Here is a 26,631-nt window from a genome sequence, read left to right on the forward strand (position 1 = left end):
TGGCAGCCCATGGCAACCCACTGCCACAGGGGCTGCAGCCTACACTGTCGCTGGCAACTCAGGGCTGCCCAGCTCCAGGTTGAGCTGTTGTTCAGCATCTTAGCTGTAGAGGGCAGTGTCACTGGCCCTCATATGTGGGATCCGAACCAGGGCCCTCTGGCGTCCCAAGCCAGTTCTTAACCATTGCGCCACTCGGCCAGCCCTATTTATAGATTATTGCAGATAGCAGAAATTATTAGGCATACCATTTCCCCTTTCTACGAGGTTGGACAATTAAGAGTGCTTTCCAATGTGTGCTTAATGCCTTTAACTGGTTCCTTTGGTGGCAGGTTTATTTTGTATCAAATAAGCATAAGGATAATAGGTTGTCATTCTAGAAACTATTAATAATTAGGATCATATCTGCATATGCATTTACAGACAAACACCTTGTTCTGGTAATCCTAACACTAACCTCAAATTTGATATAATGATAGCAATAGCCAGGGGAGAATTTGGCCAACAGACTTTGTTCAATACACAGGAAAATGTATTTGGCCAAGTCTTATCACTTTTGTGATAAAATATTGACTCATATGATTCCTTAAGGTCTCTGAGCTCCTACCATGTGTGATCATGCAAATATATTATTCCATGAGAAATTCCTTTTATGATCTGAAAAGATTCCCGCCATTCACAAGTTCGAAAAACAAAAACTTCTTGTACCAAGTAGAAATTTAGATGAAAAAACAGGAAAATGTTTCTCATTAAGCACAAGAGAATTTCAGCCATAATAAATTTTTTTCCTTTTCAACTTAAAGTCAGTTATTAGAAGTTGCTCTCTGCAGCCAATGTTTGTAAGGCTGCACCTAATAGCCCTCTTCCTTACATACAATTTCTCCTTTAAGGCTTCTATCATTTGCGCTATTTGTATCCACAAGTAGTTTGGGTCTATTGATGAATTTAGGCCTTTTTAAAATAAAAGGGCTTCCCTAAATCCTGTTCTTTTCCAACTCCCAGTCCTCTGTACTGTCGAAGTCAGAACACTGGGAAAACTTGAAGGTGAAGCATAAGGATTAGATGCATCTAGAATAGATACATAACCTATGTTGGTCTTATGCCGATATCCTGAGGAGTGAGGTGGCTATAAAGGATTATTTCAGGAACTGGGAAAACTCACTGTCATTCTAAGAATTCATTTTTAGCTTTGATCTGGTAAGATCGCTTCACTCCTATGAGAGGGGGATGGTGGTTGCCTCTAACCACATTCAGCATTATTCCAGAGTTTCTCCCCATCGTAACTGAGGGGCTTTCTGATTATAAAAAGGAGACTATGTTGGGGCTGGACCTAAGTAGTCCGACAGAACGCCGAAAAGAGCTTCAAATTCTTTAAGCGCCTCCTCCTCCCTGTCCCCAACGCACCAACCCGATCCAAGATGGCTTCCCAGTAACAGGTAACTAAATGTTTTAGTTTAGAGCGCCCCCAAAGGCGGGGGTCCAAAAAAAAAAATGCCAAGAGGCCTGATCGCCTGTGAACAGAGCCTTCAGAGGCGAGCTACCGCCAGATTTTATTTTCAATCAGGCATATCTATGGTTGCCTACGCACCCTTCTCAGCCTGTTAGGACCTCCCACACTCGAGACTTCCTGGATGGCACTCACACTACCCTGCTTGGAGAGGCCGGGCGTCGGCCCTGCCATTGGTGGGTGGGAGCGTAGGTGGGCGGAGCCGAGTGATAATGGACTACTAGCAAGCTAGATTGAGGTGAGGGCTGGCCATGCTCCGCCGGAAGGCGCCTTGTTCTCCGAAAGGGTGAGTTGAAACGCTGGCTGGCAAGGAAGCACCAGGACTGGTTCAGGTAGGCTTCCCGCTCACGCCTGCTCCTCAGTGCTAGCCGAAGGGTATTTGCAAAAGCTAGGGCTCTTGGAATTGGTTTCAATAACTCATCCTTCTCGCTCCCCCGCCCTCTGCCCGTCCGCCAGTTGTTGAGGGATCAGGTGCTGGGTGATGCTCTGGACTGAACCATTCTCCTTTGTGAGAGGCCGGGGGAGAGGCCAGCTGCCGGGCCGCGGGGCCCCAGCCGCGTCGAGTCGCGCCGAGCCGCGAAGGGATCTGCCCCGGTCGCGGTGGAGTTTTAGGGCTTGTCATTGCAATGCTGGGCGTGGTGTAGATTTGAGGCAGCTCCTTGTTCTCCTTGCCCTTTCAGAGGAGGGAAAACTCCCCGACTCCGTTTGGTTACTCCATACTTTGGACTCAAGTAGGAGGTTAGGGGTTTTTTTCCTTTTTCTTTTCTTTTTTTAAAATTTTTATTATTAATAAAGGTGGGTAGGGACGTATGGGGCGAACGTGTGCAGATTTACCTACATTATTAGGTGTAATTTCTTGGGTCTTTGGGACAAGAAGGAGCAGGCTTTTGGAGAGTGTTTAGAGATGGTGGGAAGAGAGGAGCTCAAGCCTTGGATCTCCATTGACAGGTCTGCAGAGCCTACTGGCTTTTCTGTTGCATTATGTAAACTCTTCACTGGCAGAAGACCCCTCCCCCTGCCTCGGAGCGAATGCAGTTTCTTTATTTACCTGTCTCGAGTGTCGCAGGAAATTTCCCTGCCATTGCAGCAGCTGTGCAAATGCAGAGGCTCCTACCTTTTAAGGGGCAGTCCTGAAGTGATTAAGGTCTTCAAAGAAGAGGTGTATAGTGGAGGTGTATAGGTGTGTAGATGTTAAGTGGACCAATCTTTTTTCAATGAGCATAGGGAGCCAAAAAAGTCGAAGACTTAGAACTCGATGTCATTTTCTTTTAAAGAATAGACATAGTGGAACGGCCCAAACACACGCCAAAGGAGCTGCATTATCGTTGTCTACTGCATCCTACCATCGCACCAGCAGCCACAGATTATTTACTTTTCCTGTTGTTCTGAGCCTGTCAGTTCAGTCAGGGATTCTCTGACTGGGTTATCCTTAGCATCAGCTAAGGACCTATCTGGTGTGAGGCATTTTAGATACTAGAAGGTGAGTTTGTGATGTGAGGGATGTCCTCTGTTAGTTAATGAGAGAACGATTTCTGCTTAAGAATTTTATTTGTATTGGTCACCAAATAGGTTTCAGAACAAATTGTGGTCAACCTCTTAGTGCCAGAACGTGGGAAGCTTCTCATTCCAAGTATTTTGGAATTATCCTGCTCCTTAAAAGAAAAAAAAGTTATGATAAGGAAAACAACATTTTCCATTTACAAAGACCTGGGTTGCAAGAGCTGCATGCCAGTGAGTCTGCAAGGCAAAATGAAGGGCACTGGCCAAAGAGAGGGTAGGCATGGGTGTGAAGAGACAGGCTTGGGAGGAGGTTTAAAACTGAAGTAGCAAAGGAGTAATGGATTGGAATAAGGGATTCGATGGAGCAGTGTATGGGTGCTTGCCAGGTCTCACCTTTCCCATGTTTGATCTGTCCTGTGCATCAGGCCTTTTGATTTTGTCATTTCCCAAATTGACAAAATTGATACAGACATGGGTAGAAAGTGATAGAAATCTGCTGATTGTCAGTCACTAGGAAACAGGTCTTGTGTTTCCCAGGACAGCCTTCTCTGCAGTGTTGGGGTGGAAGAATCCTAGCATTGTGGTAACCACCACTGCAGAGTTTTGGTTGTAACAGGAAAAATTTGACATGTTATGTGAAGTGTTGAGTTTCTGATAGGTAAGGTAGGATGGTGAGGGAGATCAGTCTCTAAAGGAAATCATTGTAAACATCTCCTTTGAAAAGGGTGAGATTTTTCTAAGCACAGTACCGCTTAAGATTAATTTGTGAGTGCCAAGAACTGTGCTTGCTTACTGAATGAATGAGATTTGATATTCTCATCTATTGAAAGACTGACATTTTCAGAGCATTCAGATGGATGCTAAATGCTTTGAAGCCCTGCAAGAGTTAAGCTCTCTTCTGAGCTTACATTGAGCCTAATACCTTGGGGATAAACAGAAGACAAATATTTTTCTGGACCTTCCACCCTCAGTCGTCTTCTGGACTTGGCGTTTGAGCAAGTTCCTGATCTGCAGGTCTTTGCATGACCTCCCCTTGCACTACTGGGACCAGCCTAGTACTGTGTTTACTATTTTACCTTTAATATTTGATTCTTTGATAGACTGTCATTTCATATCTTATTCAGTTTATATATCCCCTCTTTAATTAGTTTTTAATTTTTTTCCTCACAAAGTTGGTGGTCTTCCTGTCATCCTTCCGTTATGATTTTGTTCACTTGGCTTTTTGTTTTTATTCACTGACATTGCACTTTTTGCTTCTGTCTTCCTGAAGCCTTTTAAGGAATGTAAAGAAACCCTAATTTTCAAGATGTGGCTCCTTTGGTACCTAGTACCCAAGTGAAAGCTGTATTTCTATTTAAAACTGTCATAGGAACCGTTTACCATTGTCCAAAAGTTTATTTACCCGTTTATTACACTCTAAATTTTATTCTAAATAACCTTTCCCCCTCTTAACCTCTCAGTTTTGTCTTGCGGTATGAAGTTGTAATTTAGCTCTTCGTTTTGTATTTCCTAAACTCTGTTTCGTAGGGCCTTTAAGATTTTCATCGTGTTTGTATTGCAACATAAGTCCACCTTTTTGTAGTTACTGGATGTTTTAAATTTAAACTACAAAGTATGTTAGTCTCTGAGATTTCTCATTAAGCTGTTCTGTAGATATCTTTTTTTCCCCCTTTACCATCTATGACTTTCTGGCCTTCAAGCTCTTGGTTGTTTAATGTCACCTGAAGCAAAATGGTCAATTTAAAGAAATCTTAATTCTTGCCTTCAGATTGTATCAGGAGACTTTAACAAAAGTAAAACACTTAATTTCTACCCACCAATGTATGTTACATGATAAGCAGAAATCCAGCAGGCATGAACAGAAACTGGACTGTTATAGATAATTGCTTTACGTTCGTCTTCAGCAGGGATGGATCCGGTAATAAATTCCAAGCAGTAGAGAGAAACCAGACAATCCTCTAGCCTCTTCAATTTCAGACTATCTACATATTTTTATTAGTTTGTTTGCAAAGCGGTCCCAGAACATTAGACCCACTCCTATTTCCAATAAAAATACAAAAAAATTTCAAAGACAAACCCAAGGATTTTAAAATTATTTACTCTGAAACATAATTCTTAAGAAAAGATTGGGTTTGTCATTCAAAGAATGAAACATCCCTTATTTTATTTCCTCTGTACATTTTCAGAGAAATTTGTTGTGTATGACTTCATTTTATTTGGCATTTTCAAACTTTATTTCATTTTAAAAAGGTAATTAAATGACATACTACTGAAATTACTAGTTAATAATAGGACTGGGCTTCTTTTCTCTCCTGTATGTCAGCATGTTAAATGTGATAGTTTTAATCCTTTTGGTAAGTCCCAATATTGCAGTAATTAATAATTCTGTAGTAACACCTTTTTGTTTTGAGTCTATAATTCTCCTAAAACTATGTCAGCACTTTTCTGAGAAAGGATGCATATTAACTTAATTCTTAATTTCATCTGAGAGGAAGGATATTCAAGAGCTGTAAAGTCTTTCAGGGTTCTTAAACTGTCTCTGTGCTCATTATAGAAACCTTTGGAGCATCCTGCTTTCATTTTTTTTCCCACTACTTAGTTTGGGAATTATTCCTTGGGGACATGGGTATTCAGAAGTACATTGTCCCATTAGTGATATGAGAATTTCTTCTTTGTTGGTTCTAGAAGAAACTAGTTATTTCGGTAGTTTGGCTGCCTATTTAGACCCTAAATCATAGGAGGATTTCATAATGGAATAATGATTTTATCAGATATACATTTACATAGGTAAGCTGAATGACGGGGAAGATTTTTCTGGATTTTTGAATAGGGGCTACCAAGTTGCATGAACATTAAACTTTCACTCAGTGGTTTATTCTTCATTGCTTCTACTTAGTAATCGGTCATTCTCTTTTTTTGACCCCTTGTCTGGGGAGTGGAGCACAGTAGTCAGCTCTTTGTTTATTATTAACACATCATTTCTCCAGTAAATATAGTGCTTTTGCCTGTTTTTTAGGTATGCCTCCTATTGGGACCACATTTTTCATGAGGTCTTAAATATATATATAGGTAATGATCACTTCCATTCACTGCTCTTCTGCAAGTCCTGGGAGTCAAAAGTTGAGGCAGTTGGATCTGAGCATGTGAGCTACCAAAGGATAGCCTAGTCAGTGGGAGAACTGCTAAGTTCCCACAAGCAGGCATTGAGGAAGTAAATGGAGTACTATGAGATAGACTCTGGCTTCATCCCTACAAATACGAAAAAGATTCATTGAATTACTTGGATGTTGCCGTAGACACCAGTGCTGATTGAAGTCATTTATTTATTTATTTTTTTACTTATTTATTTTTTATATTAGTTTCAGGTGTACAAAACAACATAATGATTAGACATTTACACCCCTCACAAAGTGATAACCCCCTTAAGTCTACTACCTCTCTGACATTGTACACAGCTATTACAATACCATTGACTGTATTCCCTATGCTATACTTTACATCCTGTAACTATATATATATATATATATATATATATATATATATATATATATTTAATTATAGTTGATTCAATATTATATTAGTTTCAGGTATACAGTGCAGTGGTTAAGCATTTATATAATCTATAAAGTGATCCCCCAGTAAGTCCAGTACCCATCTGACACCCTACATAGTGCATGGTTTTGATGTTAAAATGTTGTACTGCTTTCTCAGCTCAGTAGCACTAGAGTCCTTTCATCCTGCACAGCAGCCCTGCTATTCTAATTGTAAAACTTTTACATCTATTTCAGTATCCCACCATTCTGCTTAGCAGATCAGCTCAGCCAAGTCTCTAAGGAGTAATTTTGCTTTGAGAGAAACCTTTAGTGGTACCCTTTTAAATTATTGGACAGGGAATAATAAACTCCTTTTTATTTGCCTACAGTGTGCCAAACATTATACATTATCTTTTAATCTTCAGAATAGTCCTGAAATGTATGTGATGTTAGCTTCATTTTACAAAAGCAAACAAAGTAAGACTTAGGCTCGGTAGCTTAACTAGGAGTAGGAGTCCAGTCTGTTGGACTTCAAAGCCCCATTCATTGTCCATCCACCCACCATTTAAAAGTTCAGTGCTGACTCCTGTGGAAGAACTATCTTTGACTAAGACATTAGGCAACTAGGCATCCGGTGGTGGTCTGTTACAGCGTACCTTTAGCAGTTGTAGCCCTTGAGAATGTAAAATTTCTTTTTGTCATTGTGTCTCTGTTAAAAGGCGAAAAAGAATAGTTTGTTTCTTTTAATTTAACTTAGTTATTTTGAAGACAAGATTATGTGAAATACTTTAAGCGCTACAGAGAAAGTCACTTGGTCAGTCTTGCAAATAACTCCATTTTTTAGCCAAAGGAAGTCAAACTAACACACTAAATTTTCATAAATCCCATGTCACTGGGGTTATTTTTTTTTTGCGCCTGGAGGCACAAGTGTGATAATAACAGTGCTTTATAATGTTTCTTTTCCTCCTCCCTACACATTTTTTTTTAACATAAATGTTGCAATGAAAACAATCTCTCTTAAATCTCTTAAATAAGTAAGTATTTGTATTTTTCTGTTAGGCTGAACCAAATATATGTATACTTGTCCCAGTTAAAGTAGGGCATGCTCGAGGGGTATGGGGAGCATAAAGAGAACTAGGACTCTGTTACCTAAATTGTATATACATATATAGTTACTTACGCTGGATGCCCCAAAGTGGTATCATACAAGGTGGATTATATTAATCCAGTTAGATATTCCTCATCTGGAACCCTAAATATTATTTTCACTTTGGTGACCATGTGCCAGTGAAGAGGAATGTCTCTAGATCCAGTCTAACTTGACCTAAGAACAGTGATCCTTAAAGATTAGGCCCTTATTTTCTGTCTTCAGACTTAGGCCAAAACTCTAGCGTTTTACTGGAAAAATATCTACAATGAGGCTGACTTAAAAATGAATCCATGCCCTATTTTTCAAGTCATATGGGAATAGTGTCATCCATTTGCTTCTTGCCACAGCTTTAAATTGGCCACCACCGAGGCTTTATGGTCCCAACCCTAAAAGAGATAACTGAGATTTTATTACTTTCAACAGTGATTATCATACTATAGAAAATAGTATTTAATGTGTATTGCAGCCCCTTGTGCTATGTGTAAAAGCTGTGTCTGCTGCAGGTCCTAAAAAGTGAAGATGCTTATGATTTTATGGTGCTTCTTCTGAATGTTTCTGGTAGGAAACGGGACGTTAATTTGTTACTGTCTCTGCAGTCTGAGGGAAGTCCTTGTTTTTGCTCAGAAACTTCCCCGTCACCCCTACGCAGCCCCACTCCCACACACCTTTGGCTAGAAGCTGAAAATGCATTCCTTCAGCAAAAGTATATGGAGTGCCCGATACCACCTGATAAGCAAAGGGAATGTTGTAAGGAATAAGTCATATACAGACAGTCCCTTGCTCTTGTGGAACTTGCATTGTAATATGGGGTGGTAGACATCAAACAATTAATTGTATAATCAGTTATTCAATCTCTATTATAAAAAAGAAGTGATGGATGTTACAAGAGAATTTATAATAGGGGCATGTAACCTGGAGCATGGTGTAGTAGGCTGGTTAAGGTTGTAACTTCTAAAGCCACACTGCCCAAAATTGAAATTGGCACCACTTTTCACTAGCTATGGGATGTAGGGTAAATTACTTATATCCCCGTGCCTCAGTTTCCTCATTTGTAAAAATAAAGATAGTTATTTCAGGCTTAAGAAAATTAAAAGGGTCATACATTTTCATTGTTTAGAGGAGTGCCTGGCACGTAATGGTACACTGCATAATTTTGGCTTTTTTTTTGTCTGGGAGGTCAGGGAAAGCTTTTTTTTTAATTTTTTAAATGATGATGTTGAAATGAGCTTTGAAGGATAAATAAGAATTAAATAGGCAGGGGCCGGCAGAGTGGCGCATTGGTTAGGAGTTGGCTTGAGACGCCAGGTCTGAGCAGCAGGACTCCATTTCGGATCCCACATGAGGGCCAGTGACACTGCGCCCTATACAGCTAAGATGGTGAACAACAGCTCGACATGGAGCTGGGCCGCCGGGAGTTGCCGGCAATGGCGTAGGCTGCAGCGGGGCTGCAGTAGGCTGCCATAAGCTACTGCGAGCAGCCGTCAGCTGGTGTGAGCTGCCGTGAGCCGCCGTCCAGTGGCCTGCAAGCGACTGCCTCAGCCAGGAAGAGCGCAATGATAATACCAACATAGGCCAGTGAAGCGACGTCCTCCACAACTAGACTGAAGAACAAAAAGGACAGCAACTTGTCTGTTCCCCTCCCCCAATTCCCCAATAAAATCTCTTTAAAAAAAAAAAGAATTGAATAGGCAAAAAGAATAGAAGGCAGTTGCAATAATTCAGGGAAGTAAGGATAGTAAATTGATCCAGAATGTCAATAGAAGCAGAAGTGGATGGATTTGAGGGCTATTTAGGAGGCAAAAGTAGGATTTACAAATATTGCCTATGGGTGGTGGTAAGGAAGAGGGTTTCTCATCTCTGCAGCCATGACCGAATAGGAGATGCTGGAGGATGATTACCATCTTTGTGTGTGTGCATCCATGGTAGTGGGGATGGAGGAGACGAGATAGACTACCAAGCAGTCAGTGTCCTTGAGGTTATAAGCCTCTTATAGGAGAGCTGGCCAAGTGGGTCAGCCACAGAGACCGGACAGACTACCAAGAAGAGCTACTGAGGAAGCAAGTAGATATACAGGTCTGGAGTTCAGAGTTGACACCTTGCTCAAAGATATAAATGAGAGACATAAGCATATAGATAATTTGTTGAAAAAATAATAATTGAGGTCATATATGTGAATTAGACATTCTTAAAAAGAAAGTAAAATTCTTAAAAATGAAAAGAAAAGAGAGCTCTAAGACCAAAGTTTGGTGAACTTTAATAATTACAGGTTAGTAGAGGAGAATAATAGCCAAGGAGAAGTGGTATAAGAAGAGACAGAAGGAAAATCAGAAAAGTGTCATGTCCTGGAAACCATCCAAAAAAAGTGTTTGAGGGCAAGACTGGTTTTTCTGAAATCTTTATGAACCGTTCTTGGATCCCTGAAAGTCTTAACTTAGGTCTCTCACCACTCAAAGTTGGATACTAGTGATTTATTGTAGAACATCTATAGTAGGTTCACGCTGACTGAAACCAATTGGTTGAACATGATCTCAGACTCTAGAATATAAAATGTAGTTATTCCTGTTTGCCTTAAATTAGATTTAATATAGAGGAAGAAAACTAGAGTGTACATTCAAGTTCATAGGTATTAATGAATTATTTTGGAGGCCATTGATCTGAGTGGGGATCCCCTCTAAGGCTGATTAGCATTTTAGGTAGGTAGACTCACTAGCAAAAACAAATTTTTTTTCCCCAACTATTCAGCAACATTTGTTGAGTACCTCCTAGGACATAGTGGTTATATGCCAAATACTGTGCTAGGTGTTTCGTTAATCCTCATTAGTGGCCTTGTAACTTGATCCTCCTTTGTAGAACTAGACTCAGAAAGGTTAATTTACTTGGAAGGACAGAAATTTGAACCCAGATCCCTCTAACTTCAAAATTCATTATACTTCTATGTACAAATAAAATGCAAAGTAGAAGATAATTATCCTCAAAAAATACCTTGCAAAAATACTATGCAAGCTCATGTGGGACTGATTACTTTTGGCTTGACAATGAAAAGTAGGGATCAAAAAGGCTTTCAATTATTAAATCCAATGGACATTTTAAAGTTCTTATATTATTGGACATTTTTGCTTTGTTCAACAAAATTGATCACCCTTTCCCCTGTAATACTCTGTTCTTCACTTCTGTGACATTGTACTCTCTGCTTCTCTAGCTTTTCTTTCTCAACCTGCTTGGTAGGTTTAGCTTATTCTGATTCTTAAATCTTGATGTTCTCCTGGGTTCCTCCTTAGCTTTTCTCACTCTGCACCAAAAATCTCAACAATTGGGTTTCCAGCTAAGCGTTTTGTTTCGCCTGTATCGTGTTTGAAGCATTTTTTTAAAAATTAGTTATCTACATTTAAAACCTAGCAGATTTACATTTCTGTATTTCTGGCTTTTGAAAAATCTGAAGCTCTCTCTCAACCTTGGATGTGTGTTTCCACATAGCCACACTTAACTAGAGCTGAATAGCAGCCACTCTCTTTGGAATGGACATGGGTTCTCCAGTTCTTCACAGACCCCAACATTCTCTATTGTCTCCCATCAGTATTGGTGCAGTTTTTCATATACTTGCTCTGCTCTTCACACTGGTGTCTGCCATTGCTGAGTATTGTCTAACTAGTAGGTTCTGGGTCTCTTCAAAGTAAAAGTTTTCCCCATAGGAGTGTGTACTTAAACTAGCCTACTAGGTTATGCGTGTACTTCATCTCTGCCAGGAAGAGGATGCAAGTTCTAATCTCACCCCACCCCCCTGGCTCTATAGTGGGAGGTAAGATCCAGCCTCCTATTGAAGACTCTTACCTTGAGCTATTCCCCCAAAATAGTAAGGGGGCTTTTGGTTGCTGGGCAGAAAGAAAAATCAGCAAATATGCACTATACAACCCTTTTCTGGATTACCACAGCATCCTCCTAGTTGCTCCTGTGTCCTCTGCCCTGTCATCCCCCAAATCTATTCTCTATCCAACAGCCAGAGTTAGCTAACCAAAATGCAGTTCTGATTGTGTCATTCCATGTTTCATTGGCTCCTCATCCACCTATAAGAAAATGCTTTAACATGGTATTCGAGGCCCTCCTTGCAGGGTCTGGACCTTACCTGTCCATTCAATCTCATCTCCCTCTAATTTCTTCTTTGTGATTTACACTTTGGCAAGACTGAACTACAGAACTACTTAGAGTTTCCGCTACATGTCTCATGTTGTTTCTCATTGCTGTGCTTTGTTTTGCCTTTCCTCTTACTGTTTCTGCTGCCTGAATACTCCTTTCTTGTAGCCCACTTAACCTTTCCTGGTTAACTCTTCCTCATCTATTTAGAAACTACTTCCTTGATACCTTTTCCTCCTAAGTTATTAAGTCCCTTTCAATCTGTAATAGAGCCCTGCTATTTCATTGCACATATCACCTTGTATTATAATTGTTTACATTTGTCACTACTGTCAAACTCCCTACTGTTCAACCTCTCCCCACATATATACACAAATATACTCCTACATATTATGAGTTCTTTGAGAGTAGAGATCATGTCATGTTCACCTTTGGTTCTCTAATCCTACCACATTACTTGGTATATCAAATATTTTATAAGTGTTGAGAAATGAGGAGGCATTTGATGTAGATCTTAGATCATAAGTAATAAGATGTTTGATAAGACAAAGAAATGAAAGAAGAATGGCATGTAATTTGAAGTCAATAACATTAGCTAGGCCCAGATGAGAAAAAAAAAATGACAACAGTAAATTGTCTTTTTTTGCTAGCATGTAAGTGTATATGTAGAAAAACAGTTGGAAACAAGCCTGGAAAGGCAAACTGTGATCCTAAGCTTTATGTCTTAAGTAACCGGGAACCTTTGCAAATTTTTAAACAGGGAACTGATTTGGCCATACTGTGTTTTAGGAAATTAATCTAGTAGCAGATTGGATTAGTAAGGGGAGAGATCAGTTATGAGATGCTTACACAAGCAACTGCATAAATAAAGAAGTGGCAGCAGAAATAGAAGAGTCAGATATATGAATCCGAATTTTGCCATATAATTTCATAGTTGAATCACCCAACTCTCTAAGCCTCAGTTTTCTCCTCTGTACAGCAGGAGGGCTGATTTGATATGATCGCTGAAGTCTTTGCCAGTGCCAAAATCTGTGATATATTGTAATGGAGTCAGTGGAACTTGGCATATGATTGGATGGTGGATACAGGAGGAGGTTTCAGAGACACCTTTGAGGTTTTGAGCCTGAGTGAATGGGAAAACAGTATTGCTGTTTATAGTAGTAATTGGGTGTTCCTAGCAATAGTGATAATGCTAGGATATTTAAAAATAGGAGCTCTACTGCCAAGTTGATCTTCCTCGTTTGTGCCCTAGAGTACAGAAAGTAGGATTTCAGTGTTGAGAATGGTTACATTTCAGGGGAAAGTAGTGGTCAAGAGGTAAGCAACTTTTAATAACAATTTACTTTGGGGGGTTTAAGCTTGCATATCATCATTCTGGGGTTGACTAGCTTCATTGGGAATTAGAGTGGTCTCAAAGTGGCATTGCAAAGTGGACACTGGCCAATCTGTCAAAGGGGTTGTGTTTCTTTCAACAGAAACGAGGTGGGGGCGGGAGACCAGGTTTGGGGGTGAGGAGTGGGTGTGTGTTTTGGAGGGGAGGAGGCTGGGACTTAGAGGTTCCTTGGGATTACATTACTTGCTAGAAAGAGATACTGCTGTCCAAGGGTTGGAGTGTCAAGAATGCAAACCAGCGTTTTGGGTTGTGGCAGAAAGAGTGCTTTATCTTTTAAGAGTAAAAGGCCCCATATTCCAGTAACTGGGCTGACTCACTCCCGTGATGGAGGGAAGATTTGGCCCCTTTTAATGGATAGGGGGCTGAGGTATAGTCACTACAAGCAGAGGGGTTGACAGAGCTGCTAGAAGGCAGGGGGTTTAGAAGGAAGCAGAGTTGGCTTAGTGTAGAACCCTTCCTCCCGAGTTTATGTTTTTCGGTGTGCAGAATACAGAGTAGGTGGTAGGGAATTTAATCCCTAGTACTAGTTTCCTGCAGCATGAGACAGTTCCTCTGGCCAGGCCCCTTTTTTTCAAGCAAGCTGCAGGCTTCGACTCGGCCTTAGAAACCGGATAGGCCTCTTCGTGCGCTCTCAACCTAACCCGCGGTGGCGGGGGAGGGGGAAGCTCTCCTAAGTCCCACCCTCTGCGTTGTTTTGCGTGTTTGCGCTTCTAGTGAGTGGCAGGGTAGTTTGGCCAATGAGGAGGCGGGGCGGGCGGGAGCATCAAGTTAGGTTGCGCAGGAGGAGGGGGAACTGGTGCTGGAGAGACAGCAAGAGGGGCGAACCGGCCCCCCACGCCGCTGCAGGTAAAGGTACCTCTGTTCCCCCTATGGGATGAGGCACAGCTCCTTTTCTCCTTCCGAGCTTGTCCAGCCTTCCAGCCTATAGCTTCCGCCCTAACATTGCTCGGACCCAGGCATCTACACCCCACCTTCTCCCCGCATCTTCCCGTCTTGGCCATCCCCACTCTGGAGGGCACCCCGCTAGCTTCCTCCCTCAAGTGCATGTACCTCGTCTCTATTTTGGGGGCTCCAGTTGCCAGAAATCCCCCGCCTCTGCTTTATGGGCCTTACTGGCACCAACCCCGGCAGTAGGAGCAGGTAATGTACCCGGGTCCCCGCCACCCCCACCCCCAGTCGCGTTTCCCTGTTCATTAACCCCTGACTTCCTTACCTTACCCCTTCCCTTCTCTCATATGAATACATAATTTCTGTAGTTTCTCCTTTATTCCCCGAACATTCGTACATGTTTTTAGCTTTTATAGTTGCCTGTTTTGCTTTTTTGGTTTTTTAGTACTCACTTTAACCAGCCACGTTTGCCCCCCAAATATCTATACCCCTGATTGAGGTGTGAGTGCTTTTTCCTTAAGTAATTGGGGAAACAAAAACAGAGTGGCCACATTTAGCAGTGAGAATGGTGAAAATAGAGGAAATGGTCTAGTGCCTTGATCTTGAAGAAATCTCATGAGTGGCTCCAAGTTAAAAGCTCCATTTCTTATGGTCTCCATCCTTCCATCCTAATCCCTTACTGACCCTACATTGTGATTACATTTCACGTTGGGTATTTATTTACCAGTTCTTTATAAGATTTGAGACTCTTTGGGTCTCAACAGTACAGTTTTTAAATCCTTTTCTTATGTTAATCATTTTCATTTTAGGCTTTCTGATGATTTTGTTTTCAAGTGATTTCTCATTTAAATTAAGCTGTGCCCATCTTGTGTTTCAGTAATGTGTATATGTCTGTCTGCAGCTGATCCTGTAAAACGGATACTGTTTCCAATAACAAGATCTATACTTTGAAGTAAAATAGTTATTTTCTGAGTCTTGGAGCATTTAGAGGTTAAGTTGGAATGGGTAGTACTTTGTTAAGATGCATATTACAAAAAAAGGTCAGCATTTGTTGATAAGGCATTCATTCATTATCTTCTGAGAGGATGGGCAATACAGAGAAATCTGTTTAAGTGGAGAATGGATGTCTGCAGTTCAGTTTATATAATTTTATCTTTTAGGCAACCTGGATTGATCTCTGTTGAAGTGTTTCTCATCCATCATAAACAATAACTATGATAAACTCCCTTTTGAGAGACCATAGGAAATCTTATCCCGCCACAGAGGTGTTGGTAATCCTTTCAAGCCAGGCATGCTTCTTTTTTCTCTCCCCCGCAGTTGTCTTTTATAGACCCTCACTCACCAAGATGATTTTGTCCAGTTTTACTGAACATAAATAACCTAAACAATGAGATGTGTTTTCCCTTTCCATTTAATATAAAATTATAACATTGAATACACGTTTTCAAACTACATCATATACCTTCCATCCACCAATTGAGAATCACTGCTTTGTTAAAAGGTATGGGGAGATTGAGATGAAAATTATAGAGCAGAATTAAAAGAAAGTCCTTTATGATCAGACAGATAAGTTGTTATTGAAATGTGTAAGGGTGAGAAGACATGTAAAAATAAGAAGAGGAGAGTTTGAACTCCAGATTTCAAAAACAAAAAACCCCCAAGAACTATTTTAAAGGTGATAAAGCTGCAGAACAGCAGTTTATACTTACATCAAGGGGGAAAAGTAGCCCTTTAAGAAGGAGGTGAGGGCCGGCCGAGTGGCTCAGTTGGTTAAGAGCTCTCTCGAGTGCGAGCTTTGAACAACAGGATTGCTGGTTCGATTCCCGGCCCGAGCTGAACTGCCTCTGAGCTGCCAACAGGTGGCAGGATGGTTCAGCTAAAAAATAAATAAATAAGAAGGTGAGATGAAGGGCTATTATATAAAGTATTTCTTAGTGTTAACTGGCTTGTTTTTGGAGAATATAGGTGTATGGTCTTGGATTTTAACCTTAACTGACTAGTTTGTGCCTCTTCTGCCCAATTCCCACCCCTCAAAATTTCTGTCATTAGTCTAGTCATTAGTTAGGACTTATTGAAAGTGATTAATTCCAACCATTAAACTCTGTCTTTCCTTTTGAGTATAGACATGTGTTTCTCTTTTGGGCAATGGTAGCCAAGACTGGCTTTTTATTTTGAATGTGATAAAAGCCTGGTATGACTTCTTTATCTAGGTAGTTGTTTTACTTGGGGTATCCAAGTGCTTCATGTATTTGAACACTTAACATATATTTTTACTACCAGGGTTTGAACCATAGAAATAGAATTTAGGGGGGTAGATGAGCTTGGTCGGATAGGCCAGATATGGATACAGCCAGGATGACCCATAAGTAGGAGCAGCAGGGGGAGAGGGAGGGAATGAAGAAAGTTGGAGGTATGTTGGGAGAGTTTTAATCTTTTGAGAGTCAAGGACAACTTAAAGATGGGAGTTAGAAAAGAAGCAGGAGACTAGGATTGAAAAATATGTGCAAGATGAATTAGGTCAGTAGAAGAAGTTAATGGGGTGGGACTGAGAAGCCATGAAACTTGGTGATGTGGCATTAAGTCAGTGGTGATGTTTTTAAATTATTGGGCCCACAGTGAACCAGAAGAAGCAGAAATTTGGCCCCCAAATTGGGAAGGGAATTGAATGATAAATGCATTGATCTTTAGAAACATACTTAAGTCATGGGTGGGTGAGGAAGTATTTCAGAAACTATTAGCCTTGTTTCTCCCATTAAAAAATAAGGTCTTTTTCTGTCTGAGATTGGGCTGCTGTTGAGGGAATGGAGAGCATTTGGATGAATAAATAGAAGGAGTCGTGGAAAGGACAGAACAGTCCATGGAAGAAAAGGCAGGATGTAAACTATTACTAGCATCAACTTCCAGTTAGTGGAAACTTTCACTGTAGTTTCTATATGACACCTAACTGTTAGATATTTAGTGTAACTTCTCTTAGATATTTAGTGTAACTTCTCTGACAGTGAAAGATAATAGGTAGCAAAGTAAGGGCATAACTAGAAAAAAGCTGATGATAGTGTTGAGGAAATTTATAAAATTATTGAGTAGATTTTCATTAAATCAAGAAACATTGATATCTTCTGATTGCCATTTTGAGTAACTTTGGGGCAGGTTATTAGACAGGAGAGGCTAGAATGAGCTGGAGGAATAATTTAGCCAGGAGTGGGAAGTGACAGGGATCCTGGGTGAGATGTGAAGGGTATACAATTACTGAAGAAAGGAAGATCTTGTTTAACATTGATGGAGATGCTATGTATACTTTGTAATTTTGACTGATGTGCCAACTACTGGTGATGCTTTTCTATTTATCAATGTCTGAGTTTCTGGGATATTTACCCACATGACTATATTGTTTATAAGGATAAGTAAAAAGGGTTAAGGAAGGGAAAAAATGGTTTGGGTGTTGTGTGGAAAACGTGCCTTCTTTAGTCAAGTCTATAGTGTGTCACTGACAAATTTCTTTTCTGGTGTCTTCTAAAAAATAGGAGAAATGGTCTTATCGGTTAAGGCTTTCCTGGATTGTCAAATATTGACATCATACACAAAGAACATGTACAACTTTTTTATATAGTTTAGTTATTGGTGGTGTACTTACAAATCGTTATCTTAGTTTTTCCTTTTTCTAGCACTTCCATGAACTTTGAAGCCTCAGGCGCGGATTTAGTAAACATACTTTCAGTTACTTGTAGAATATGTAGTTTTTCAAGATGGGAAGCTTTATACTGTCTCATCTTAGAATCAGGGAATATCATTTAGTTTCTAAGGACTGAATTGTTCATTCTAGATACTGCAAGCAAATATATTAATTCATTAAGTATTTTTTGAGTAGCTACTGTATATGTGATATCCTGCTGGTTCCTTAGGGATCCACAGATACATGAGACATGGTCCCCATCATCCAGGAACTTTCTGTCTCTTGGGGAAAGGAGCTGAGCCACCATGCAGGATTATGCAGGGTGTGCATTGAACATACTCATTATTATCATTGATAATATGATTATTATGACAATTTTCCAGCAGATGGCAGACAAGCATCTTGAGGAGCAGGCAGCTTTTTATAATTTACACAAAGAAGCCATTTGGGCCTTCAGATGATATGGACAAGAGACTGATCATTTTAGTAAAATGTTAAATATAAATGCTTTCAATAAGGTGCAAACAATGCTATGGTATTTAAAGGAGAAGGGACCAAATTATCACAAATTACTCTGTTGTTGAAGGGGCAGAGGTTCAGGGCTCACCTTATGGAGTAGAAGACCTTTGAGGGTGGGAAAGATTTCAGCTGGGAGAGATGTTTGGGAAGTTGGGTGTTCCAGACGGAAGCTGATAGCATAATGGGCAAAGACCTGCAGCAGGTATCATGTTAAGGCATCTGTGTAGTCTAGTTGCACTGGAATATGGGAAACGATGAGAGAAAGTTGGGAATATAAACTGGAACTGAACTGTAGAATTCTTAGAATCCCTTGCAAAGGAAGTTTTGATCTTACTTTGATCTTAAATATGAGAAAGGGAGGAGGGGATTCAGAACAAATACTGTGTATGGATTAATTGATATGCTACCTAGAATAAAGTTGACAAAGCTTCCTGGGTAAAATTATACTATAAGCTTAGCAAGGTTGTGCTATGAGCTTGGTTAAAGATGTTGTTTTTGCCAGTAGTAAGTAAAAGCGTCTAAAATACAAGGGAAATTGCTAAAATACAATATATCCAGAAACCTTTATCTACAATCATTGAAATGCTGCTGATATTGTTAAGTTGTCAACTTAAGAATCCTAAATAGAAGGTGAATGACTGTTAAATTTCCTGATCTCTACCTAAAAATGATAATTCTAAAAAGAAATGGACAGAGACAGCTGAATGATCTTGACAGAAGTTTCAGAGTGTTTAGGTGTATGCGGAAGAGTCCAAAAAGGAGGTTGGTTTGTTTTATTTACTTACTGTTTAGCTTTAGTTTTGAAGCAAACCGTGGGTGTTATTTCTGCTTCGTCTCTGTCCTCAGATTACCTCGCATTTCCCTCTTCTCTTACTATTTTGATGTGATTTGATATTGAGGGTAACACCTAGGAAGGAGAAATTTTCTGAGGTCACCTACTTTGCTTATTTTTCATTTGTCTTCCCACAACAGGAGTTCCACCATCTTCCTCTGAAGACCTAGCCATCTTGCTCCATGAAGGTCAGGACAATCTGACATGCACTTGTTTCTTGCCTCTTTACCTGAAGAGAGTAGTCTTCCATTGTGTACATTTTTTCTTAATAGGGGAGGGGAGGGGAGAGCCAGTACCCCCCCTCCCCTTCCCTCCCTAGACCTTGGGGAAGTACCCTCCATTGCTTTCCCAAGATGGCAGACCCCATCATGGATCTGTTTGATGACCCAAATTTATTTGGCCTGGACTCTCTGACGGATGACAGCTTCAACCAAGTCACACAAGACCCCATTGAGGAAGCCCTTGGACTGCCAAGCTCTCTGGACTCCTTGGATCAAATGAACCAGGATGGTGGAGGTGGTGATGTGGGGAATCCATCAGCAAGTGACCTGGTCCCCCCACCAGAGGAAACAGCCCCCACAGAACTTCCCAAAGAATCAACAGCTCCAGCTCCAGAATCTTTAACCTTGCATGATTATACCACTCAGCCCGTCGGCCAGGAGCAGCCAGCCCAACCTGTCTTACAGACACCGACGCCAACATCAGGACTTTTGCAGGTCTCCAAGAGCCAGGAGATCCTGAGCCAAGGGAATCCTTTCATGGGTGTCTCTGCCACAGCTGTGTCCTCCAGTAGTGCTGGAGGGCAGCCACCTCAGTCAGCCCCTAAGATTGTTATCCTTAAAGCCCCACCAAGCTCCTCAGTCACTGGTGCCCATGTGGCACAAATTCAGGCCCAAGGTATCACCAGCACAGCTCAGCCCCTGGTGGCTGGCACAGCCAATGGTGGAAAAGTCACTTTTACCAAAGTGCTAACCGGCACCCCCCTTCGACCAGGTGTTTCCATTGTCTCTGGTAATACAGTGTTGGCCGCCAAGGTCCCTGGGAACCAGGCTACTGTTCAGCGCATTGTCCAGCCCAGCCGACCTGTAAAGCAGCTGGTCCTACAGCCAGTTAAGGGTTCAGCTCCTGCTGGAAACCCTGGGGCCACAGGGCCCCCACTGAAGCCTGCAGTTACACTGACCTCTACACCTGCCCAGGTGACTTGAGTGAAAGGGGGAGGTGAATTTTGGTTTAGTAAAGGGCCCAGCAACTGTGATAGAGAGCACACACGAGAGCTAGCTCTAGGAAATCCTGATTAAATTTCATCTTTGCTTTATATTGGTTAGTGTTGACAGCCACGTACTTACTACTGATCTGGTGGAAGCAGTTAGTGTTAACATATTTTTTTGAGCTCTTAACTACGTGTTTACACTGTCTAGCTGGTGCTGAACTAGACAGCCACAGTCCCTCTTCTTACAGAGCTCACAGTCTGCCCAGAGAAAAGACATTTAGACAGGAATTCACAATAATGTATGAAATAAAGTTTTATGAGAAATATAGGATACTATGGGAGCAAGAACCATCTTTGAAAAAAATATTTGTAAGACTTATAGAAGCTATGTGTATCTTTCCCCTGTTCTTATTGCTAAGATTGTCCTACTTTGCCAGTGAAAAGGCTAGTTTCCATTGTAAGAAAGTAGAGGCTCTAGCCTCTGAATAGAGGACCAAAAGAGTTTGGGGGGAGGGTGGCAGTATTAAGATAGTAAGACCAGTGTAAAGAAGCTATAAGGAGGCAGGTTTAAAGATCTTTGTTCTAGTAGATTTCCAAAACATGGAATGACTGCCTTAAAAGATAGCCTTGTATCAGTTTTTAAAAAATAGGCTTGATACCCACTGGGCAGAAGTGTTACAGAAAAGATTCTGTCAGGACAGATAGGAAGATGAACAAAGTGAATTGTACTGCCTTCTCATCCTCAGTTTTTATGTTTCTAGGATGAGGAAAACTGGTGTAAATATTTAAGCGTATACCATTCTTTAATGTTGTACCTCTCGCAATTTCCTTTCTTTAGGGCGAATCGAAACGCATCACCCTGGTCCTCCAGCAGCCACAGTCTGGAGGTCCCCAAGGACACCGGCACGTCGTGCTAGGGAGTCTACCTGGCAAGATAGTGTTACAGGGCAACCAGCTGGCAGCCCTCACTCAAGCCAAGAATGCCCAGGGGCAGCCCGCCAAAGTAGTAACTATCCAGCTGCAGGTGCAGCAGCCACAGCAGAAAATCCAGATTGTACCACAGCCTCCATCTTCACAGCCGCAGCCCCAGCAGTCACCCTCAGCACAGCCAGTGACTCTCTCCTCTGTGCAGCAGGCTCAGATAATGGGACCAGGACAGAGCCCGGGACAAAGACTTTCAGTACCACTGAAAGTGGTGCTGCAGCCACAGGTGAGACTTACACCGTTAGAAGGAAAACGGACCTCTCAGTCCCTTGCTATTACCTTCAGCAACCACTCATTGTTGCATGTGGGGCCAGTCTAGATTGATACCTCTGAACTGAGATGTAGCATTTTATTTCTTTCACCCATGGAAACCTTGTTTTAATTATATCATGAAAAGATTTGAGGGTTATTGTTGGGTTTGGGATAACAGATGAGTATTTGTCTTTGAATTGTTTCATTTACAATCTTTTCCTGATATTCTTGTGAAATAAAAATGGTTTGAAATACCCTCTCATTTGAAAGATAAAGTCTTAAAGAGGTCAAGTGATTATTGCTCCTCCCACCCCTCAAGGAGATAAAGGCAGGCCAAGAGTAGAATTTGAAGTTTTTTACTTTTAGCCCAAAAACTGGTATGGCTATATTGTTTGAAATTTTTCTGGAACAGTGGAGATGGGTCTTGACATTAGGAGCATGGCTAAAGGATACTGAAGTTTAATTTGGCACAATTCTTGCCTTTTCTTAGCCCCTTCCCACCAAAAAAAAATTTTTTTTTTCTTTCTAGCTGAGCCATCCTGCCACCTGTTGGCAGCTCAGCGGCTGCTCAGCTCAGGCCAGGACTCGAACCGCTGTTGCTCAGAGCTTGCACTCTTGAGCGAGCTCCTAACCAACTGAGCCACTCAGCCGGCCCTTTTTTTTTTTTTTTAAATGTGTTTAGGTTCAGTGAGACTTGATCTGAGCCTGGTTCTTGAGGAATTAGAGAACTAAAGTTTCTAGCCTACTTCATAGCTGGGTTTTATTTAGGCCTTTTAGCTTATAAGCATGTTAAAATTTTAGTGTCTTCATTCCTGTAGGCTGGCTCTTCCCAAGGGGCCTCTTCTGGGCTTTCCGTAGTTAAAGTCCTAAGTGCCAGTGAAGTGGCAGCTCTATCCTCACCAGCAAGCTCTGCTGCTCATGCTGGGGGCAAGACAGGAATGGAGGAAAACCGTAGGCTGGAACACCAGAAGAAGCAAGAGAAAGCCAATCGGATTGTAGCAGAAGCCATTGCCAGGGCCCGTGCCCGGGGTGAGCAGAACATACCGCGAGTCCTGAATGAGGATGAGTTGCCCAGTGTTCGGCCTGAGGAGGAAGGTGAAAAGAAACGACGGAAAAAGAGCAGTGGGGAGAGACTCAAGGAAGAAAAGCCAAAGAAGAGCAAAACATCTGGTGCCTCCAAAACCAAGGGCAAGAGTAAGCTGAAGTGAGTACCGCCCTTTCCTATTCTGACGGAACATTTGGGGGCAGTGCACTCATTTTTAAATTAGTGTTGAGAAGAAATGCTTGTATTTAGTAGCAAGCACCATAGTTCAAGGTGACCTGTCAGAGGCGATAAGGCCTTTTTTTTCTCTGTCCCAAAGCTTACATGATTTGTTAAACAGAAATGTGCAAATTAGCATATTTTGGAAGAGAAACACTAAGGCACAGGAAAGATCATTGTGTTGGGGGTTACATTTAAAAGCTGTGACTATGTTTTTATATATGTTTCCTGATTTGGTATCACTGTAGTGTGAACGATTTCCCAGTGTGCTACCCACACCAGTAAAAGAGAGCTGCTGGAGACATAGCTGCCCTGTTCTTGTGTCTCATAAGTGAATTCAAGAAGATTTCAGCCACCACTGTTAGTCTAAGCAGTGTGGACAGAACCATGGCTTGCCACATAATTCTTGTCACAACTGAGTGCCCTCTCTTTCCCTTTCAGTTCTTAATAGCTTCACTCCTTTCTCCCTAGCTTCGACTCTCTGAGATTCTTCAGGCTTTGTGGTATAATTATAGTAATGCTTTATATTTGTACAGGATTTTTCAGCTTTTTAAAAAAAGGTTTCATGTCTATTGTTTTCTCCTCAACAACTGTCAGGCCAGGCATTATCAGTGTTTACAAATAAAGAAACTAATGCCCAACCGGGACTAAAACAAGACCTTGTAATTCTTAGCCTGGTATTCATTCTGCTATCTTATGCCACCTTCCTTCAGGTATTTGTAAATACAGTGATAGCAAGGATTTGGCAAATCTGGTGTAAAGGTCAACCAGTGGTTTAGAAACCCCAGTATCTTTTTTTTTTTCCAAACACCCTACTCAATAGCTATATGTCTCACAAACTGAAGATCTAGACACTTCTGTCTGGAAGCTTCATCTGTACTGGTTTAGGTCAATTATACTTTCTTACTCCTAAATTTTCCTCGCCGTTATTGAAAATGATTTTGTTTTTTCCATTTTAGCACCATCACTCCTGTGGTGGGTAAGAAGAGAAAGCGTAATACCTCATCTGATAATTCAGATGTGGAAGTTATGCCTGCACAATCACCCCGGGAAGATGAAGAAAGCAGCATTCAGGTAAAAGGACCCCTAAAGAATTTAGTAGGAAAATCTTGTTTAATTTTGACAGACAAACCAGGAATAGATACTGAGAGACTATCCGCCTATGCACATTTCAGCAGTTTTTCTAAATAAGAGGCCGGACCTGGTCATGGTAATGTCTTTTTATCTTTTTAGGCAAAAAGCGTATTACTATAAAAATAGCAATACTAATTTTCCCAAATTCTAGTGTTTCAAAAACTTAGCAAATATGAAATCATGATACATGATTATTATGGTTATATCAATACTTTGGTATCTCTGAAAATTATTTGGCTATCCCTTTTGCCTTACCTTTTCTGCATTTCAGGGTTCTGACTCTGATTGTGGGTGCTTAAGCACAATGTTTTTTCCTACCTTTTGAAGATGAGAGACATTGGAAGGAAGAGAATAAAAGAAGCCGCCGGACCAGAAGAACTTTAGTTCTCTGTCTCTGGTTGTTGCCTTACAGTGCCATCTTTGGCTCCAGTTTCCAACCCATAGAAAGAATCTGGTATTACGATTAGACCCATGATACTTCTAAGTAGCTCTATGGGCCTGGTACATTTATTTAACTTAGCTGTGTCTGAATTCCTCATCTGTAAATGGTGGTTTGGACTAAACAAACCTTAAGTGCCTCTCAAGCTATTAATATTTATAAATGCCTCCCCTCTTTCTTAATATACATTCAATACATTGACATACTGATGCTTGGGTTCTTATGGGGGAAATTAACATGTAAAAATAGCGAAGACATTTTTGAAAAGGAATATGAGGCAAAATCTAGATTTAACAGACATGTTATGAAATAATAATTACTAAGAGTTTACAGTTAGAGAACAAATAACAATAAAAGGTAACAGAGTCTGGAAATAGATTCATATCGTTATGAGAATTTATATAAATTAAAATGCCATTTTAAATTGGTGGAGAGGAAGACTATTTAATAAATTATGTCAGAAGAACTGGCTACCCACTTAGAATAAATAAAACTGGATTTTTTTTGTGTCATTCCTTCAACAAAAAAAAATTCTAGTTTAATTGAAAGTCTAAATATAAAAATTGAAATCATGAACTTTATGTAAGACATGAATTTTTTTTATACTTATCAAGTGGGGTAGATCTTTCCAAAGAGGGCATTAAATTTAGAAGTCATAAAGGGAAAGATTGACATACATTTGGCTGTAAAAATTATGCATGTATAACAAATTTCATAAACAGCATAGTGGTTAAAGAACACAGACTCTGAAGCAAAATTTCCTGGTTTCTCATCTTAACTCTGCTATTTACTAACCTTGTCACTTCAGGCAAGTTTGCTTAACCTCTTGGTGCCTTAATTTCCTCATCCCTAAAATGCAGATAATACCTACCAAGGAAGGTTGTTAGGAAGATTAAATGTACACATTTATAAAGCACATAGAACAGTACTGAGTTTATGCTAGAGGGTAGTAAGAGTTATATATGTGTTAAATAAAGCATTAAATAAAGTATTTGTTAAATCAAAAAACAAACTGATGCCAGATCTTTATAATACAAGAATTACAAAGATTAGTGAAATTTAAAAAGTTGTTTATTAATTTGTTAGGGCTGCCATAACAAAATACTACAGACTGGGTGGCTTAAACAATAGAAATGTATTTTCTCACAGTTCTGAAGGCTAGAAGTCCAAGGTCAAGGGGTCAGCCATTTAGTTACCTCTGAGACTTCTCTCCTTGGCTTGCAGATGGCCACCTTCTCCCTGTGTCCTGACATGGTCTTTCCTCTGTGCATACATCTCTGGTGTCTTTCTGTGTGTCAAAATTTACTCTTCTAATAAGGACACTAATCAAATTGAATTAGGGTCCACCCTAACAACCTCATTTTAATCACCTGTTTAAAGACCCTGTCTCCAAATACAGTTGTATTCTGAGGTGCTAGGGATTAGGGCTTCAACATAAGAATTTTTGGAGACACATTGTAGCTCATAAAAAAGTTGCAATGCCAGTGTTGGAAATGGAGCTAAGAAACGGGCCCTTTACACGTAGTTGGTGGGAGTGTTGAGAAAATCTTTTTGGCAAGTCAGTGTGTGACAAAATTTAAAATGTTAATACCCTTTGACTCAATTATTCTACACCCAGGAAGCTACTTTATGAAATTTTTTTTTTTTAAAGTTTTTATTGGGGAACAGCCACAGTCATTGGTTACACATTGCTTTCATGCTACAGTGGCATAGTTGACTCTCTTAAGGAGGGTACAGCTCACAGTGGCCCATGCGGGGATGGAACTGGCAACCTTGGTGTTATCAGCATGACGCTCTAACCAACTGAGCTAATTGGTCACCCCTGAATATATTCTCAAAAGTATGCAATGATGTATGTATTACAGCAATATTTACAATAGCAGAAATATCCAAAAATTAAATGTCTGTTGATGGAAAAATAGTTAAATAAAATTATGAAAATCCATGTAGACTACTACATGGCAATTAAAAATAATGAAATGGAGTAGGGTGTGCTAATGTGGAGAACTCTCCACATTAAATGGAAAAAGCTAGGTGTAGAATAGTGTATATAATACAGGCATACCTTGTTTTATTGCTCTTTGCTTTGTTGTACTTTGCAAATATTGCGTTTTTACAAATTGAAGTTAAGAGCCTGTATTAGCAATAAGATTATGACTTCCTTTTTTTTTTTTTTTTTAAGATTTTTATTGGGGAATTGGGGGTTGGGAACAGCACTGGGGAGTTGGGGGAAG

The 26,631-nt window shown here is 40.5% G+C and overlaps 1 protein-coding gene across 8 annotated transcripts in view; it reads left to right on the forward strand.

Annotated features, from left to right (window-relative positions):
- Positions 1–1,748: 1,748 nt before the first annotated feature.
- Positions 1,749–26,631, forward strand: part of CHD8 (chromodomain helicase DNA binding protein 8) — a 59,758-nt gene continuing 34,875 nt past the window's right edge. For 3 of the 8 annotated variants that reach the window (XM_019628720.1, XM_019628724.1, XM_019628723.1), the window contains exons 1-5: positions 1,749–1,836; positions 19,258–20,313; positions 21,166–21,537; positions 22,382–22,767; positions 23,784–23,898. In XM_019628720.1, the coding sequence (XP_019484265.1) occupies positions 19,471–20,313; positions 21,166–21,537; positions 22,382–22,767; positions 23,784–23,898 (1,716 nt within the window). In that variant the 5' untranslated portion in view covers positions 1,749–1,836; positions 19,258–19,470. Of the gene's footprint in view, positions 1,837–13,983; positions 14,055–19,257; positions 20,314–21,165; positions 21,538–22,381; positions 22,768–23,783; positions 23,899–26,631 lie in introns of those variants that run through there. The other 5 variants (XM_019628725.1, XM_019628722.1, XM_019628721.1 and 2 more) reach the window with 5 other exon arrangements.

The sequence above is a fragment of the Hipposideros armiger genome, unplaced genomic scaffold, assembly GCF_001890085.2.
Source record: "Hipposideros armiger isolate ML-2016 unplaced genomic scaffold, ASM189008v1 scaffold_807, whole genome shotgun sequence".
Taxonomy (NCBI): Eukaryota; Metazoa; Chordata; class Mammalia; order Chiroptera; family Hipposideridae; genus Hipposideros; species Hipposideros armiger.